Source organism: Mixophyes fleayi, chromosome 2 (assembly GCF_038048845.1).
Source record: "Mixophyes fleayi isolate aMixFle1 chromosome 2, aMixFle1.hap1, whole genome shotgun sequence".
Taxonomy (NCBI): domain Eukaryota; kingdom Metazoa; phylum Chordata; class Amphibia; order Anura; family Limnodynastidae; genus Mixophyes; species Mixophyes fleayi.
In genome coordinates, this window is record NC_134403.1 from 363,764,298 (window position 1) to 363,784,861 (window position 20,564).

Below are 20,564 nucleotides of genomic sequence, written 5' to 3' on the forward strand. Positions count from 1 at the left end.
CCCGGGCGCACATATCTACCTGGACGGGGCACCACGTCCTGAATCTACCGAACCCGCCCCTCCTCTGGGTTATACTGGAAGCAACCACAGGGCAGCCCACAAGGGCGGTGCCTGAAACCGAGACTAATAGCCGATTCACTCGAAGGGAGGCGGGTTCACCATGCTCAATACCGTAATGTGGGCCCAAACCACTGGCCGTCGACTGTACTGCTTTTCCGGCCATAACTCCATCCGTCTTCACCGAGAGGTATGCTGTTGCCAACGCTGATATCCATCAACAGAGCATCCAGTCGCGTCCTCTTCTCATCAAACGTAACCAGGGAGGGTGGGTGGGCAACTTCCAAACTGCCAAGGACTGAGCAAACTCCGCCCATCCAACTTATAGTCCTAAACCCCTCCCCTATGACACCAGATGGGCGTGCCCAAAGATTAACTGTTAACACTCCAGAGAATAGCTCAGTTAAAGATACAGCAAAGCTTTTATTATCCTTCGGTCCTATGCAGATCTCAGTTCTTATTACTGTCAGAAAGATTTTTTTTTGGCACTTAACGCAGTAGTTGTCAATTCAAAAGGGTACATTTCATAGATGTGTGTACAAAACCTGACGACTCTGCAATTATACACAGGTCCCATTGTTTTAAAAAAAAATGTATCAAGGTACTTTTAAACTAAGACGAAAAGCTTAAAAACAAAACACAGTGTTACATTAGTATAAAATTCAGAACACTGAATTTATACCTTAAAAATAGAACTTCCAATGCCAGAAATCAACTAAATGTACTGGGAATAGTTTCAGTCAAAACAGATAATAATACCAATAAATAAAACTTAATATATTGCCATCTAAAACAGTATACAAAATAACTGGATATGCGACGAGACCAGTCTGAAATTTTGAACAATCAATGTCCATTAATTTTGTACAACGTGCGTCTTGATAAAGAATGACTTTATGAATTGATGATACTGGAAACCAGATAATATCCTATTGCCGAGTAAAAGATTCCAATCACCCTGGACGACTGGTAACGTTGAGTCCTTCTTACTCCCCGCTGTTGATGGATTTCATTTGACTCGGTCACACTTCATCTGAGACGAGGCTCCTTTAAACCAAGACCACAGGCAGTAACAGAGGGGGTCTATGTCACACCTGTAATTATCGGTGATCCTACTTACCTCAATTCTCTCATGGCTTATTAAGAGCGTTAAACCTTTCTGATGAGGACTTCAACATCACACTGTCATAACGCAGGCAAGGGATTGAGAGGGCAATTGGAAGGGTTAAGCCTAGATGGCAAAGCTTTGGTGGCACTGCCGGTATGACAGCAGGGACAGAAATGACAGTCACCTCCTATATAGTACATGATGCTTGTGAGACAGAGGGTGACACATTCATCTGTCAGGAGCCTATAACCGATAATGATATTGCCATAACTAGGATAGGTGAGGTGTCTACAAATACTAAACTATACAACGTTCCTAACAGACGACAACATCGTCCACTATCACTGATAGAGCTTTGAATGGGGGTGTTAGGATAGAAAAGCCGAAAAAGAAAGGACGAGGAAAAGTGATATAAGTTGTATCCAACATTAAGATAATTTGAAATATAGTGATTTCATTTTTTTGCTGACTTACTCCAACTAAAAGTATAGTTGTTTTTAAACCAGTTAAATGTGTCCTAACGCGTTCTACCCTCTAGATCAGTGTTTCCATATCAGGAACTTATATACACTCCCATTTGAATTCCTTTTTAATAATTCTACATTTATTTTTAGTTGTCTAGCAGACACTTGTGGTGAGGATGAGCTTTCTGAAACGACATTACTAGAGGCTACACGATCCTTGTTTAGTCGGCAACTACCTGGAGTTGATGTTATTGCCGTTAGCAGAGGAAGTTCTTGGGATTCGCCCAAGAGAACATGTTTCCTGTTGAGATTTCACCGCAAGACTTCTAATAATCCTGTAAACATTATTACCTACAAGAACAAAGAACACTGATCTCATTGGCCAGTTTACACACTGTGGATGTTTGAGATGAGGAGCCCTGCGGTAACTGAAGCCCGACCTCTTCTGTCTTCCGATGTCACTCCTCTAGTTATTGTCAACTTTCCTGGATATATATGTATCCTGTTAATTATTCTGATATAGGAGGCTCTTTTCTATAAATGATCTTTTTTAAAAGAATATTCTGCCTTGTGTTTATTTGAATCATCAACGTGTATCTTGAATTCTTCATTTTTGGATCAATCTGAAGGTTTTTCCAGTTTGCTTCTTGTCCACGTTAAGACATCTGTGTATATAGTTGTATTGCTGTCTGTGCTTCTTGGGTATTATGGACATTGGGGAAAGTACCACCACTACCGGGAGTGTGGCAGCTACAGGGCCCAGAGGTGAGGGGCCCTGCCTTCCGAGGACCCAGCTACCTCTGTAATACCAGCTCTGCTCTCAGAAGAACAGAGCGACTCCTCTCCGGAGCGTACGCGGGTATTGCCGTCTGGCGCATGTGTAATAAAGCACCTTTACTGATTATAGGATACAATAGGATCTGGCCTTTTTTGAAGCTGTAAGAATGGCTGAAATTATATGATTGACATAAAGTCAGAACTAAATGTCCGATTAAAGATAAACAATAAATTTGTTCAAAGGATGAATGTTAACAAATAACTGAGTTCATGGGTAATCTGTAAGTACTTTGTTGGATAAGGATTGTTAATTCATTAACAGAAGCAAGAGTGAATTTCTTCCAATTTTGCCTGAATAAAGTATACAGTTTGGGTGCCACAGTTAATTCATTACAGTAATTTAAACACTGCAACATAGCTGAGTCCTCTGGGAATTCAATAATTACAATAAGGTATTCGGAGGACTATGTAGGACTGTTTAAGCATTAGTGCAAAAGTATGAGGTCAGGCTCCCAGGAGAGACACACGTTTTCTGCTACAAGGAACTGGGTGTTGTGTGCCTAAAGGAATTATTGCCAAGGATGTAGAGTACCCTGGGCAAGGAGAACACAGCATCGGACTATAGGTGTCACCTACTGAACAATTCTTAAAAAGTGGGCAAACGGTGGCGTCATATACGAAGTGTAAAACAGACGATGAGCACTGCAAAATACCACCGGGCCCTTTCGATTTTCGCAAGCTGGCCTAGACTAGGGGGTATATTTACTAAACTGCGGGTTTGAAAAATTGGAGATGTTGCCTATAGCAACCAATCAGATTTGAGCTGTCATTTTGTAGAATGTACTAAATAAATGACAGCTAGAATATGATTGGTTGCTATAGGCAACATCTCCACTTTTTCAAATCTGCAGTTTAGTAAATATAACCCCCAAATCTCATAAGTTTGTGGATCAAGCATTTGCGGAGCAGCAGCAGTTTTCATAAGCCATTGGAAGGAGTTTCCCCAGAGCGAGGTAGGTCCTTGCAAAGAACAAGGTAGGTGCCTACAGTAGGGCTGTGGAGCAATGTGACAAGAAGACTTCATTTTTGCAGAGCGCAATTGTTGATGAGGGGAGGGGATAGGGCACATTTTTAGGGGTGTTCCTCAATGTGTGGATGGGCGCACAAACATTATCTCTCTGCAAAAACTCTTTAATGTTGCAGTAGATCACAGCAGGCGGTCTTCGGGTCTCGTCCTACACTTTGTAATATTCCTCACTATTTGCAGGTAGGGGTAAAATTTAATGTCAGCGATGGATATAATGTCAGATAAGTGGGATCATTTACCGGAAATAGAGTAATGCTGTTTAAAGGAACTTTAATTCTGTACCAATGCACCTATATATCTGCATAGCGCCAACATAGATGCATGTTCCTGTTCTACTGTTTAGGGCTCCCCTTATAACAATGCCCTGTGGGACCTTTATGGATCCATATCAGATGTGCATAGAGGAAAGAATAGTCCTACTACTACCACTGGACTAAGCGATTCATTTACACGTTTCCTTTTACCTTCCAAAATAATGGAATCCTTATGCATGCCTTAAATAAATAATGAGAGTAAGGGAAGATCAAGCTGAAAAATGGGATCAATTAAGTGGGATGCCTAACAATCTGATTTTACATACATGTGCAATATGAGTCCCATGACTGCCTCTAATCCACATTCAGGAAAGTAATACCACAATCATCCCACTTCAGCCACCAGAAGATTATAAGCAATCGCAAGATTATAATGTTTACACTGCTGCGGATGATGTCATCTTGATGCTTTAATCCACAAGCTTCCTATAAAAATAGAGCATAATGTCACAAAATATCATTTGGGCCTGTAAAAGACTTTTGATGGAATTTAAGTACTGATCATTAAGGGTTACTAAACATTTGCACTTCCTTGGTAAGTAATGCTATTTATAACCAGAAACACTGATGTTAATCAGCAAGATGCACTCTACATAGAAGTGAATCAAGCACAATATCACCAATAAGCACACAGTACAGCATAGCATTTATTTGATTATCTAGCTAAACATGAACACATTCTTAGATTAACCATTTTGCCATCCTGCAGTGAACAGAAAATGTTCCTATATGTCAGCATTATTATTTATTATTATTATTATTGTCACTGAGGCATGTCTGTACAGGAAGCAAAACATCTGGATTTGCACTGAGCCAGTGCTACATTAAACACATTATTGCAACCTATAGGCAGCAACTTGACAGCTTAAGAGCACAATGTGGAGATAATGACAGAGGATTGAGACCAGGCAGAACTGTGAGCAAAACAAGAGCACGTTTATCTGCACCCAGTAAACCCCGCCCCTGGGCTTGCTCCCAGCCAATCAGGGAGCTGAGATAGTGGTGACGGGCAGCTGCCTGCGCTGTAGCTGTGTGAAGCTTTGGAAGACAGATCAGAGACTGTGCAGGTTATAGAGAGACCGCAGCGCTTTCAGCACCAGCAGCAATAGACAGCGCACGGAGCCTGGGAGGGCGGGGGATGGCCTGTCTGACTGCAGCCTTTAGTGTGGGCACTAGTTTGGTAAGTCCAATATATACATATATTTATATTACTTGCATTGTATTATTACTTTCATTGGTTTATGGGACTGCAATCAACCCCATTAATATAAAATGCTGTAATAAATAGTATTCAAGGTCAAATCATTTAAGATGCTAAAATGCTTAAATAATTATTCTTTATAATAATTTTCACCCTGGGATTTTATTGCATAGCAGCCTGATTGCTGGGTGATAACCCAACCACTGTCATATCGACTTTTCTGTGTCATCTGCAGCAAATCCAAGTGACCAGGAAAAGATTTATGCGGTGAGATCTTGGGGTTAGGCAGCCTGCGGGGTTTATAGCTATGGTGAAACTACAAGACCCAGCAGGGCAGGGTGGGACTTTTAGTTCAACAACAACTGTGCAGTCACCTATCTCTATTTTTATCTGCAGCTTCATTGAATCATAGCAGCTTGTAATAAAGGCATAGTGATTTATACACAGTGGCAGGACGCAGGGAAACAAACACACACACCTCCCAATTCCATAGGGAATGAGTTGGATATTGATGTGGAATATTTAGGAAATGAATCACCGCTCGCTGTGAATTAATTGCTTTGCCTATAATTAAAAAAAGAGGTTGATGTCGTTCAACGTGACCATCATTGGCTCCTCCAGGGCGAGAAATGTTTAACTGCTTATATATAGACTGAGTGACAATCTTGTGCAGCGCTAATTATCCTTCAACATCGTTTAGATTGACTTTAACCCCTTGAGTGACAGCAAGCATGCATTGTTTTTTGTAAAGGGTTAAATTGATCTCGAAGGGTGTCAATGTCATTTGTTTTATACGGGGGTGGGGGGCATCGGTGCAATGTGTATGATTGACAGCAGATGGCTATTTATGCTTAGTAATGGGATATAGGATATTTGACAAAGCTGGAAGTTTCAGGTGGAAGAATGATTATGTTGTAAGAGTATTTCAGTGGGGGTGAGACCCTCCCTGCAGTATTTGGGTCTTGCCCCCACTCCCTGAAGGCTCCGGGCTCATTGCATCTGCTTTTTAGGGCAGGAGTTTAGTCGTTGACCGATAGTTACCTCGGTGAGCTCAGGATTACAGGATCTTCTGAGCATGCGCACTGGCGGCTCAATGCATCCTCTCTGGCTTGTTATCAGCTTGGCTGGAAAATATTCAGCAGTCCAAGATCATTATATGCTGTAATGGCTTTGCAGAGGAACATGGGAGGCATTTTAGGACAGAAGGGTAGTTAGCAGTGGAAATTTGCAAAAGGTGTTCATTGTGCTAGGCAACAAATGCTCACTTAAAGCAGCTTTAATACAATGAACAAGTTGAATCCATATCTGGAGAATGCAGTTTTGCAGGAAAGCTATTCATTATCATTAATAATCATAACAAAAACATTTAAATAATAGTTTATAGCATGTATAGAAGCTTATTTAGTAACATTGTATTTAAGTGCAAAAAACGCTGACTCCTTGACATTGTATCTGTCTGTTGCTATTTAGACAGCAGGGTTTATTTACTAATGCTGTATTTTGGTGGACTTTTTGCATTAAAGCAAACCAAATACTAGCTTTTATTTTCTAATTTCCGCTATACAGATAAAAGCTAATTGCTGATTGGTTGTAATGTTTGTTAATGGACCCTAAATTCTGCTCTATACCATTATGTCTGAATTGTTTTGTTATCATTTTTAATACTCTTCTATAATAATTAATTAAAAGAGTTGTGATAAAGAGGGGGTGAGGGGGGGTTGCACGTTACCGGACTTTCTCTGCTTTTGGTCTGTAAATGGACAAAATAAACAAGTGACACAACTTATGTTTGCAAAAAGTCACATCAAAAATAAGGATAAAACAATGTTCCCCTCCTGTTCTCAAGACTACCCATAGTTTATATCTCTCCACTGTCTACACTAAGGTGTATATTTACTAAACTGCGGGTTTGAAAAAGTGGAGATGTTGCCTATAGTAACCAATCAGATTCTAGCTGTCATTTTGTAGAGTGCACTAAATAAATGAAAGCTAGAATCTTATTGGTTGCTATAGGCGACATCTCCACTTTTTCAAACCTGCAGTTTAGTAAATCTAGCCCTAAATCCTCTACACACATCACTAAACACAGACTCCTCTCTTCACTAATAATTGCTACACAGGTAAAGTACAGGTACAGACCCCAAAACACTGTTTTGTATCCGCAAACTTTTGCCCCTTGCCCACCATCAGTAATACCCATTGGTTTGTCACTGCCCATAATCTCTGCCCACTTCTCACTAATTGCATGGTGCCATCACTGCCATGTGACATCATTGGCACTCCAGTTATTCTGCCTCATTCCCACTCTCATGTACCCATCGAATGCCACCTTCTAGCTCCAAATCATTATGCAAAGGCCACTTTTGCTATTTTTGCTATTCTTATAACATAAAGATGTCGTTCATTGCATTAAACCTTATTCCCAAACAATGGAAGTAGCGAAACTACGATTTCTCAGCAAAAACCGCTAATCATCTATGCAGAACTCAAGTGCAGTTAATTTGTTTTGTTGGGTATGAGTGCCCATGGATTTATTTTTTTCTTGGCAGGTGATGCAGTGTATTTCATGCCAATCTGGGAATTGGCTTCAGCGAGTTAGTGCCTTTAAGTGCTAGAAACAATTTCCTCCTAGTTGCAGAGGAGCTGAGTGTGTGCAAATGAATATTATATTATTCCTTATCAAAGGAAAGGAACAGCAAGACACAGCTCTCTCCAAGGCGCATTATATATATATATATATATATATATATATATATATATATATATATATATATATAGCTGGCTGGTTGCTGCCTGGGTTTGCAGGACGGGATTGGGCAGCCAGTAATGACACAAATATAGTGGGAACAATATGCAGATTTAGTCATCTTTCTGTATTTGTTTATCTGTTGTCATTTTCTACTCTTCAGTTTCCGAGAAATTTTGATGATGTTTATTATTATAATTGTATTAACATTTGACAATGTAATAACATTTGACAAAGGAAAATAATCCAGACCATCTATATTATGAAATAAAGAATCACTTTTATTGTATCTGTTCCTCCAGCATATTACTTGATATCAATACAATTGTAACATGCAGTTGTCCCCAGAGCTGACACTCTCGCTGATCAGGATAATCAGTCTGTCTTGATCTATCTATTCAGCCTCAACATTATCAGGGTCTCTGTTTACAACCTGACCTGACTTTACAGGGTATCTCTTTCCCATTCTTCACATGTCTCACTCAATACTCACAGGTGGACAGTCTCTCGCATTTAGTTGAGCCAGGGACTCTCCTTAGAGCGGCTGTTCATGCCCCTGTGTACTTGCCTCACTGGCAGGTCAAGCTGACAGCCCATGGATTGGCTGCTCCTCCAATCTCTCGCCACTAACCTCAGCAGTTACGCTAACTCCTCCGTTTGTCCCCTGCTGGTTCCAGAGCCCCTCTCTCAGCCCTCAGTCTCTCTCTCTCACTGGCACACCGATACATCACTCAACAAAGCTACATCACGGAGTCTCTATGTCTACTGGCTCACACTAGTCACTCTGCCGTTATCTCTAGCCCCTAATATCTGTCAGATGGTTTTGGGATAGAAAGCACTTATACCAGACCATGAGTTACACCCCAAGGTAGGGTTTAAACGCAAAGGCGAGGTAGGAGGTACGTTTAAAGATCCAAAGTGTTGGAAGTGAGGAACATAAATCCAGAAATAATTACGGGGCTTCTTTTTTTACTTTAATATATAACAAAAGCTGTATAGTATTGATCTGAATAATAAATATGAAAAAATTGACGTGCTTATGCATGGCTAAATATGTCCATCTGGCTCTCTTTCATTCCTTTGCAACAGGCTGCCAAATCAGAGGGAGGGGCTTCTCTGTCTAAGTCAGCAAAGTGTGTCTTACAGACTTGCAGACTTGCTCTGCAGAAATGCAGTGGGGGGATTGGTGAATTCATACAGAGAAATAGGACAATTGTAGACACAGCAGTTCAACTGCTGAAATATTAGTCTTTTGGCCTGTGCCATGTCGTACACTCACCTAAAGCTGTGGGAGGTGCTTGGGCTGTATTTAATGGAGTAGTAATACTCAATTTAACAATATTTATATTTTTGTAATTTTACCTTCATGCTCAGTGTTCTGGGGTTTAGCCATCCTTTAAATGAAATGTTGGATAAGTGAATTACATTTTACTTGACTTGAGTGAAAGGCTTTTCCTCAAGGCAGAATTATTTGACAAATCCTCTAATTCCGTTGCCAATGTGGGAAATTAATTTTGTAAACTTCGGCAAAATGAGCCAGTAAGCAATTAGAATCAGCTTGAGTGCCGTCTAATCGTGATGATGAAAAGTCTTGTTTCTCTGATCCAGGCCGCATGTGATGACAGGTCACGTTTTCAGAAGGAGTGACACAATATAAGAGGGGAATCTGTACAAGGAGTGCACGGGATCAGACAGATCGGTCAAGTGCTATAGAAGAGTTGATAACACTTTAGAATAACTTACAGGGTCACTTTGTTGCTGGGCAGGAGGTCATGTATAAAACGGTCCTGGCAGACATGTGAGGACCACATCATAGCATGTTTCATGAACTGGGTTATATATTCATTTTTTGGCATGTTGAACGGTTCTATCCAATATAGATTCCCAATGGGAACTGATGGACCTGTATTCATCATCACCACCATTTATTTATATAGCGCCACTAATTACGCAGCGCTGTACAGAGAACTCAGTCACATCAGTCCCTGCCCCATTGGAGCTTACAGTCTAAATCCCCTAACATACACACAGACTGAGAGAGAGAGAGAGAGAGAGAGACAGACTAGGGTCAATTTGATAGCAGCCAATTAACCTACCAGTATATTTTTGGAGTGTGGGAGGAAACCGGAGCACCCGGAGGAAACCTACACAAACACAGGGAAAACATACAAACTCTTCACAGATAAGGCCATGGGTGGGAATCGAACACATGACCCCAGAGCTGTAAGTCAGAAGTGCTAACCACTGAGCCACCGTGCTGCCCTGCCCTAACATGTTTTTATTTTCTTTTTTTCTGACAAACAGAGTGCAGAAGGGGGCCCAAAGCAGTATTTTGTCTAGGGCCCCCTGGGGTCTTAATCCAACTATGGGAAGAGAAATGAGAGAAATGTACAAAACTGCTCATCAAATTATCCATGTTGTTCTGCATTTGGCTGCAAACTTTTGTACGATTCACCTGCATAATTCGACCTTAAGTGTTCCCGGTCCTCCGCCAACCTCACAGTAGAGTGAATTAACTGTCAGCGTTCCCAGCTCTATTCATAGACTTTAAATTCAGGGAAATGTGATTTTCAAAATACAGAGGGGAACGGCGCTCTGCGGAAGGGCGAAGCCAAGCCGAACTCAAAGATCGTTGTTTGTTTTTTAACCAATTTTTTATTGACGTTTTCAGAGTTAGAGAATACAAGATGAGAACCAACCCGCTACCAAAGAAACTAAACAAAAAACACTTTCCCAAGGTACAACAATAGAATAACACATCAAAGGCAAAAGATCAACTGATTTAAGCAATGGAAAACACAGGGTATTGCAGAGGTGAAATGAGACATCAAAGAAATAGGTAATGAACTGGGTGCACAGTTAAATTAAAGAACAACATCAGAATAGCAAGGGGCAGCACTGTGGCTTAGTGGTTAGCACTTCTGCCTCACAGAACTGGGGTCATGAGTTTGATAGCAGCATTAGTGGCGCTATATAAATAAATGGTGATGATGATAGCAAACTGACATAGTAGGACCAGCATATACAACATCTTGACAAAATTAGTGTGTAAAAATATATGGGAGCGAGGTTGCAAATACAAGGAGAGAACAAACGGACCGGGCACCTAGAAGGGATCACCATCCAAATCCTCAGATAGTGACGGCAACGCATAGCGTGGCCTAAACTGCTGGGACCGTATCTTGGAATATTTAGGCATGGGGTTCCTGGCCATGTGACTATGACGCTCAGGGCCAACTGTGTCATTCACTAGGGCAACCTAGATATTGTTTAGCCAAAACTGTGGAAATTGTTTTGTGCAAAACTCAGTGGACTCTAGGTGGCGCTGTTACAGATTATTATGTTGAGCTCTGTTTGGCTACAAAACCTCCATAAACATATGTTTTAAGCACAGCATCCTGTGTAGTAATAGGGAAGCATGCCAGGGGCGCGCGCAGGATTGTCAGGGGGGGTTTCCCCCCCCCCCGACCCCAAAAACCCCCAAAAACCCCACGAGAGAGAGCTGCTGCTCCGTTTCGGCAGCGCTGTCCTATACAGCAGCTGCGGTGCTGCCAAGGAAGTGTCCGAGGCGGTGCTGTATACAATACAGCACCGCCGCGGACGCTTCTTTGACAGCGCCGCGGCTGCTGTATAGGACAGTGCCGATATGGTGGGCACTGAGTTAGCGCAGGGGGGGGGGGTTTCTGGAGAGTCAGAAACCCCCCCTGCATGCGCCACTGCATGCTGATACCCAGTGGTGGAGATTATACAATATACATGGCTGGGATTCGCAAAAAAATTCACATAGCATGAAACAGAAGGTAAAGATGGCCATGAATAGAAGAGCTTACAATCTAAGAGGGGTGTTTTGAGGTACACTACATACATAAACTAGCAGAATAACAATTATAGGTTTGGTGGGAATGTGTCTCCCTAATTCCATCCTTGGAACCTTAGAGATCAATGTCCAAGGGCCTCTGACTATACCACTGGTGACACAATTGTTCTGTATCTCCAACCTTCCACTTCCACCTTAACGGACTTCTAGAAACACTTTAACATGAAGCACATCTTACTGTCACATTGTATTGGTATTGTCATTAGATTGTAAGCTCTCACAAGTTCATTTCAATTTGGTGGCTATCTAGAAACTGTAGAGTCTGCTCATTCTCCCGTAGTTTTCTATTGGCCTCTGCAATATGTTCCTTTGCTAGGCCTCCAGCCTCAGGAAATGTCATCCCACATCCCTCTGTTGCATTGCTGTATAAACTTGGAGAAATATATGGAAGTAGAGAAGCAATTCTCCCATAACTTCAGTATTTGGATTACAGTTTCATAAACGAGAGCTGCAGATTCTGGTTACAATTAGGACACACTGACTTACTGACCTAGAATGTCGGGAGATTCCGGAAATCCATGGGGTTCCGTTGGATCATGAGTCAATTTAGCTGATAAAGTTGTAATGAGCATTATCGTTATGTTGCAATATCCTGGTCCTCAGCCTGGTAGCTAATAGCCTGGATGCCTTGTTGTGTTTGGCAGCCATAGACAAGACAGTCCTTAACAATTATTACACTCTAGGAGCCTGATTCATTAAGGATTGCAGAACAAACATATTGTGCTTTGTTTTTAAAAAAGAGAACGTAAATCGGGCATATGCATGTCCATATTCAGCAAGGAGCAGATGTAAAGATACGTCGGTAGATGAATACGGGTCTAGGTCCGCTCTGCTCTAACAGACAATAAACTGCAGGATACGTCCAAGACATATGTGGAACAAGTTAACCCGTGCATGATACTCATGCATTCTAGTCAAATCAAGCTACTTAAGGTGTTAAAAAGGTTCTTGTCATGCATTTGGGCCTAGCCCAGGCCTCCTCAGGGGAAGAGCGTTACTTCCCGACGCAAGCGCCCTTTTTTTAACGTGGTTTTGTCCACATGTCACCACCTCATCATTTTTCTCCATCACCTCATCCTTCATCTTCATCGCCACATCCTTCATCAAGCTACTTAAGGTGCTAAAAACTCCCCACTGTCACCCCCGGCAACCACCAACCACTCCCAACTGTCACTTCTCCTTCAAGAAATATATAGGTCAGTGTATAACTCTGCCCAGCAGGTGGCGCTGCAGCTTGGTTTTTTTTTTTCACACATGCCACTAGGCATTTATATGGTAGATATAAAGTCCCGAAAGAGCACACACAAGAAAAAAAAACGATTCTATTAATGGTACCTGTTAATAACATAGCATTTTTTTTCTTAAAATAAATTTAATAGGCTGTTATGATTGTTTACTGTACTTAAAATGCATTTTTACAGTTGCTCCTGATTGCAAACACATGTTCTAGGACAGGCTTGGCTAACCTGCGACACTCCAGATGTTGTGAAACTACAAGCCCCAGCATACTTTGCCAATATATAGCAGCTTATTGCTGGAAGGGTATGCTGGGACTTGTAGTTTCACAACAACTGGAGTACAACAGGTTAGCCAAGCCCATTCTAGGATGTATATACAGAGCCGTCATCACTAGTAATTGGCACTTACACCTGACCTGTACCTGGTGCAAGTGATACAACAGAAATACACGTACCGCTGAGATGCCCAAAGCTTGAACCGGATGTTTCTGCGCGCGCTTGAGCTTGGCACGCCCTTACTGTACATTGACTACGTGCATATGCCCATTTCCCTCCCCATTCCGCCCATAAAATCCTAGGCTGTAGTAAGGATCCTTTGCGCTGAAGATGAATTGGACGTTGCTTAGTTCACTAGCGTATGGTCCGTTCTGGCCATACACAGGGAGATTTTACGCAAAACACAACACGTAGCAACATTTATGTTCCTTTATGAATTAGGCCCTAGGTGTGGTCCTAATTGGCTTTCACACAAAGCCTGATACCTGGTAATTACGGTATTGCAAATTTGCCAATCTACTTAATTTCTCCAAATGAGCCCATTTTGTTTATTTAATATTTTTCATATAAAAATTGGACTTTGTGACACAAAATTATTAGAGCTACACAAGATCAGTTATGAGACATAACATTGATTTTCTGATATAGGCATAATTGGCTCTAAACATTGTTGCATACATGAATTCATTTTGTGGCACAGAATCTATTTTATAACAGAAAAAACTAGATTCTTGCAAAATTAATTTGTAACACAAATAGATTTATTTTGTGGCTTAACAACCAATTACATGCAGTTTCATGCTCACTTATGCAGATGAAATGACTGATTGACATACTTGTTTGCATGGAAACTTTCAAGATGACCTGTTGGACAAAATAAGGTTCTGATATCTGCAGGATTACAAAACAATGTTTATACTATAGACAAGAAGAGCAGAAGGACACATCAACAAACATCCTCTCTATATTCTAAAGATCAGATCAGTAGGTACATAACTGTTAGGTATTTCATGACTACTAGGGTGGGAGGTAATGCATAAGAGGTACACCGTGATTACATACTGGCAGGTGAAACTGTATGTATATATCACTTTGTCTACAGAGACAAAGAATAGAAAATCGACCCAACATGACCTATCCATTCTATGTGATCATAATAGAATTCTACTGTGCTCTTTGCAGACATAGGATACTGCAGCTGCCAACATGACCTGACCACTGGACATGATCATAATACAATTCTATTATACTCTATACAGACATAGGACACTACACCTCCAACATGACCTGATCACTGGACATGATCATAATACAATTCTATTACACTCTATACAGACATAGGACACTACACCTCCAACATGACCTGACCACTGGACATGATCATAATACAATTCTATTACACTCTATACAGACATAGGACACTACACCCCAACATGACCTGACCACTGGACATGATTATAATACAATTTTATTATACTCTAAACAGACATAGGACACTACATCTCCAACATGACCTGACCACTGGACATCATCATAATACAATTCTATTACACTCTATACAGACATAGGACACTACACCCCCAACATGACCTGACCACTGGACATGATCATAATACAATTCTATTACACTCTATACAGACATAGGACACTACACCTCCAACATGACCTGACCACTGGACATGATCATAATACAATTCTATTACACTCTATACAGACATAGGACACTAAACCCACAACATGACCTGACCACCGGACATGATCATAATACAATTCTATTACACTCTATACAGACATAGGACACTACACCTCCAACATGACCTGACCACTGGACATGATCATAATACAATTCTATTACACTCTATACAGACATAGGACACTACACCTCCAACATGACCTGACCACTGGACATGATCATAATACAATTCTATTACACTGTACAGACATAGGACACTACACCTACAACATGACCTGACCATTTGACATGATCATAATACAATTCTATTACACTCTATACAGACATAGGACACTACACCCCCAACATGACCTGACCACTGGACATGATCATAATACAATTCTATTACACTCTATACAGACATAGGACACTACACCCCCAACATGACCTGACTACCGGACATGATCATAATACAATTCTATTACACTCTATACAGACATAGGACAACTACACCTCCAACATGACCTGATCACTGGACATGATCATAATACAATTCTATTACACTCTATACAGACATAGGACACTACACCCCCAACATGACCTGACCACCGGACATGATCATAATACAATTCTATTACACTCTATACAGACATAGGACAACTACACCTCCAACATGACCTGACCACTGGACATGATCATAATACAATTCTATTACACTCTATACAGACAGAGGACACTACACCTCCAACATGACCTGACCACTGGACATGATCATAATACAATTCTATTACACTGTACAGACATAGGACACTACATCTCCAACATGACCTGACCACTGGACATGATCATAATACAATTCTATTACACTCTATACAGACATAGGACACTACACCCCCAACATGACCTGACCACTGGACATGATCATAATACAATTCTATTACACTGTATACAGACATAGGACACTACACCTCCAACATGACCTGACCACTGGACATGATCATAATACAATTCTATTACACTCTATACAGACATAGGACACTACACCCACAACATGACCTGACCACCGGACATGATCATAATACAATTCTATTACACTCTATACAGACATAGGACACTACACCTCCAACATGACCTGACCACTGGACATGATCATAATACAATTCTATTACACTCTATACAGACATAGGACACTACACCTCCAACATGACCTGACCACTGGACATGATCATAATACAATTCTATTACACTCTATACAGACATAGGACACTACACCTCCAACATGACCTGACCACCGGACATGATCATAATACAATTCAATTACACTGTATACAGACATAGGACACTACACCTCCAACATGACCTGACCACTGGACATGATCATAATACAATTCTATTACACTCTATACAGACATAGGACACTACACCCACAACATGACCTGACCACCGGACATGATCATAATACAATTCTATTACACTCTATACAGACATAGGACACTACACCTCCAACATGACCTGACCACTGGACATGATCATAATACAATTCTATTACACTCTATACAGACATAGGACACAACACCTCCAACATGACCTGACCACTGGACATGATCATAATACAATTCTATTACACTGTACAGACATAGGACACTACACCTACAACATGACCTGACCATTGGACATGATCATAATACAATTCTATTACACTCTATACAGACATAGGACACTACACCCCCAACATGACCTGACCACCGGACATGATCATAATAGAATTCTATTACACTCTATACAGACATAGGACAACTACACCTCCAACATGACCTGATCACTGGACATGATCATAATACAATTCTATTACACTCTATACAGACATAGGACAACTACACCTCCAACATGACCTGATCACTGAACATGATCATAATACAATTCTATTACACTCTATACAGACATAGGACAACTATACCTCCAACATGACCTGACCACTGGACATGATCATAATACAATTCTATTACACTCTATACAGACATAGGACACTACACCTCCAACATGACCTGATCACTGGACATGATCATAATACAATTCTATTACACTCTATACAGACATAGGACAACTACACCTCCAACATGACCTGATCACTGAACATGATCATAATACAATTCTATTACACTCTATACAGACATAGGACACTACACCTCCAACATGACCTGATCACTGGACATGATCATAATACAATTCTATTACACTCTATACAGACATAGGACACTACACCCCCAACATGACCTGACCACCGGACATGATCATAATACAATTCTATTACACTCTATACAGACATAGGACAACTACACCTCCAACATGACCTGACCACTGGACATGATCATAAATAATACAATTCTATTACACTCTATACAGACAGAGGACACTACACCTCCAACATAACCTGACCACTGGACATGATCATAATACAATTCTATTACACTCTATACAGACAGAGGACACTACACCTCCAACATGACCTGACCACTGGACATGATCATAATACAATTCTATTACACTCTATACAGACATAGGACACTACACCTCCAACATGACCTGATCACTGGACATGATCATAATACAATTCTATTACACTCTACAGACATAGGACACTACACCCCCAACATGACCTGACCACTGGACATGATCATAATACAATTCTATTACACTCTACAGACATAGGACACTACACCTACAACATGACCTGACCATTGGACATGATCATAATACAATTCTATTACACTCTATACAGACATAGGACACTACACCTCCAACATGACCTGACCACTGGACATGATCATAATACAATTCTATTACACTGTATACAGACATAGGACACTACACCTACAACATGACCTGACCATTGGACATGATCATAATACAATTCTATTACACTCTATACAGACATAGGACACTACACCCCCAACATTATCCTAAAATAATTCAATTACACTCCATACACATTTCATGATACAATTCTTTTGAGTTTTATGATTAAACATCATACAGGAAATGAACAGAATTGCATCCAGCAAACATAACAATTTAAGTAGTACTGGGCGGTTATTGACAAGTTACTGGCTGACAGCTATACTAGGAGCATAGAATGAAAAGTGTTCAAATTTAGTTGAACGTGAGGACCACATAGTGCTTGTTGGTATAGGCACAATGCGGCTGTGTGGTATGAGATCCTGGGATTCTGGAAGTCAGGAAGACGGTTTGTTGTTTGTAGTCAGTTGATAAACGGAACATTTGGCAGCTGTCCCTTGTTTCTGATTTGCCAGCAACTGTTTAACGGGTTTTGATTTGGTGATGGAGTTACAAAAGCAGATTTGTCCTAGCAGCTGTGCATTGAATCCTCACACAAGCCCACGTCTATCACTGACCATCCTGGAACGGATACTAGATAGGTCTGTATCTAGGGTATTTGTCCAAGGTGGCACAGAAATTTTATTTTAAATATTTTATTTGTGTTCTTCTGGCTGATCCATGTCATATATTGAAGCAGGGAATTGAAAGAGAGTGCAATATAAACAAATCATGAATGTGTTTACATACAAATTGAGATCACGCTTCATCATCATCATCACTATTTTTTATATAGCACCACTGATTCTGCAACGCTGTACAAAGAACTCATTCACATCAGTCCCTGCCCCATTGGAGCTTACAGTCTAAATTCCCTAACACACACACACACAGACAGAGAGAGAGAGACTAGGGTCAATTTTGATAGCAGCCAATTAACCTACCAGTATGTTTTTGGAGAGTAATGAGTAATCTGAAGTCTATGAAAAATACTTTCTTTGGTAAATATTTCCAGTGGTAAAGACTAGGGCTGCCCTTAATACCAGCAGTGTGTGAGCCTGTGACAAATGGCTATATGTGCTGGTACCTTTTTTTCTATATACAGGCAAAGAAAATGTAATTTCATTATAAGAGGTAATGAAGAGAGGCTATTTTATTTTACATACTTAGTCTGTCCACCTATTAAAAGAAAGATACAGTCTTATACAGTGCTCCCATTGGCTGCTCCCATCGGCATGGTGTAGGTCGGCTCCTCGAATCTTCAGCCAGCATTGTATCTTCGTTTGAGCTGCATTCCATCTATTCCATTCAACTTGCATTGACCATAACCCAAAGTAGTTCAAATTGAACTTTAACACAGATCCCTATGGTGGTCACAGATCCCTACGGAGGTCAGGAGGGCCGTTCACATAACCCTTTGGGGCAACACTGCATGAATGCCCAATGGGCCATAAAAACAGCGTGCATAATAAAGATAACACATTATAAAGATCACTTGTATTTAGCTTCACACAATAAAGTGTGTTTTGAGGACTGTCCTTTAACCTGTACCTGTCGACTACGCAAAGTGGAGGCTGATATTTTGTAGGCTAAGCAATATGAATGACACTGTAGCCAATCAAGAAGGGAATCAGCGATTGATGCTCTCTAGGTAACTGTTCTGTTGTAACATTAATCAGAGAGTCCCATCCCCTTATATTCTACTGTATTCAAGATGGATATTCTGTGGGTTTTGTGATGATAAGCAGCCTCCGTAAAGGAACAGTTAGTCCTTTCTTTCGTGACTTGGCGGCCTTCAATGATGGTGTCTTTCAATAGGCACAGGAATATAAGCCTTTCATAGCGATTTAGCCTTGTATTCTGATCCAGATTTACTGACATACTGTACTGTTTATTTTTCAGCAGGATAATATGATCTCTTGTGTTCTGTATGTCTGCCTGCGGGGTGATATCTGATCGCTGGGAACTAAACAAGAAAGATTTGAACTTTTTGCAGAGTTGATTTGTATCAGATACCACAGATCATAACAAATGAGTTTGTTCCCCTGGAGCCAAACCTGAATGTTGTATAATGTGGGAGAAATAGGAAATAGCTGAGTATTGTGGTATGAGAACAAACTGACATACATGCGGCATATGATTTAAGTAACGGCTGTGATCTACATGGGAAATATACCCCATTAGTAACTAAGGTTATTATTTTGTTTATTTAAAATACAATATTTATTAACTGGAGCGTTTGTCAAACATGCTCAACACATTGTTTCTGAAAATTCTCTGAAATTAGCAGAACATGTAGTGTTAGTCTCATACTTGCCAACTTTTCCTCATTGGCTTCAGGCAGATCCCAGGGGAGGTGGGTGTGCGGGGGCGGGGCTCGATGAATCGCATCATTTTGGCACCACCCCCTAAACGATTGTCACAATTTTGGCCAATTACAGCAGGGGGCTGGGCTAAGATTACGTGATATTTGCATAATTGACCCCCGCCACTTATCTATTGCGGGGGCGAGAACCGGGAGGTCTCTCAGAAATGCGGGAGTCTCCCGGACATTCTGGGACAGTAGGCAACTATGCGTTAAAGAAAAGCAGCTAATGAATCTCTAGAGACTGAAGTGTCTTTTACATTTCTGTCTCCATTACTGAAGTCATGTTGTCTTACCTGTCAGTCTTTGATTAAATCTTGGTCTCCATGAAAATGGCCACCTCCATAGGCATCAATACATGGACATAGGACACAATTTCTGAACTGTGTCATCATGCCACAGATGGCGAAGACAACCACGTCTTGTACTGGCTCAGCATCAGGGAGAATGCCAGTCTCTTCAGAGAGTGAGGGAGATCACCCCTATTTCAGGAAGTCTCCCTGACATTCAGGGAGAGTTGGCAAGTATGATTAATCTAGTATAATTC

At 40.9% G+C, this 20,564-nt stretch overlaps 1 protein-coding gene across 1 annotated transcript in view; it reads left to right on the plus strand.

The window, feature by feature from the left end:
* The first annotated feature begins 4,878 nt into the window (after positions 1 to 4,878).
* Positions 4,879 to 20,564, plus strand: part of ABCG1 (ATP binding cassette subfamily G member 1) — a 77,248-nt gene continuing 61,562 nt past the window's right edge. Inside the window, exon 1 of the mRNA XM_075197300.1 lies at positions 4,879 to 4,987. Coding sequence (XP_075053401.1) covers positions 4,946 to 4,987 — 42 coding nt within the window. The 5' untranslated portion in view covers positions 4,879 to 4,945. The remainder of the gene's footprint in view (positions 4,988 to 20,564) is intronic.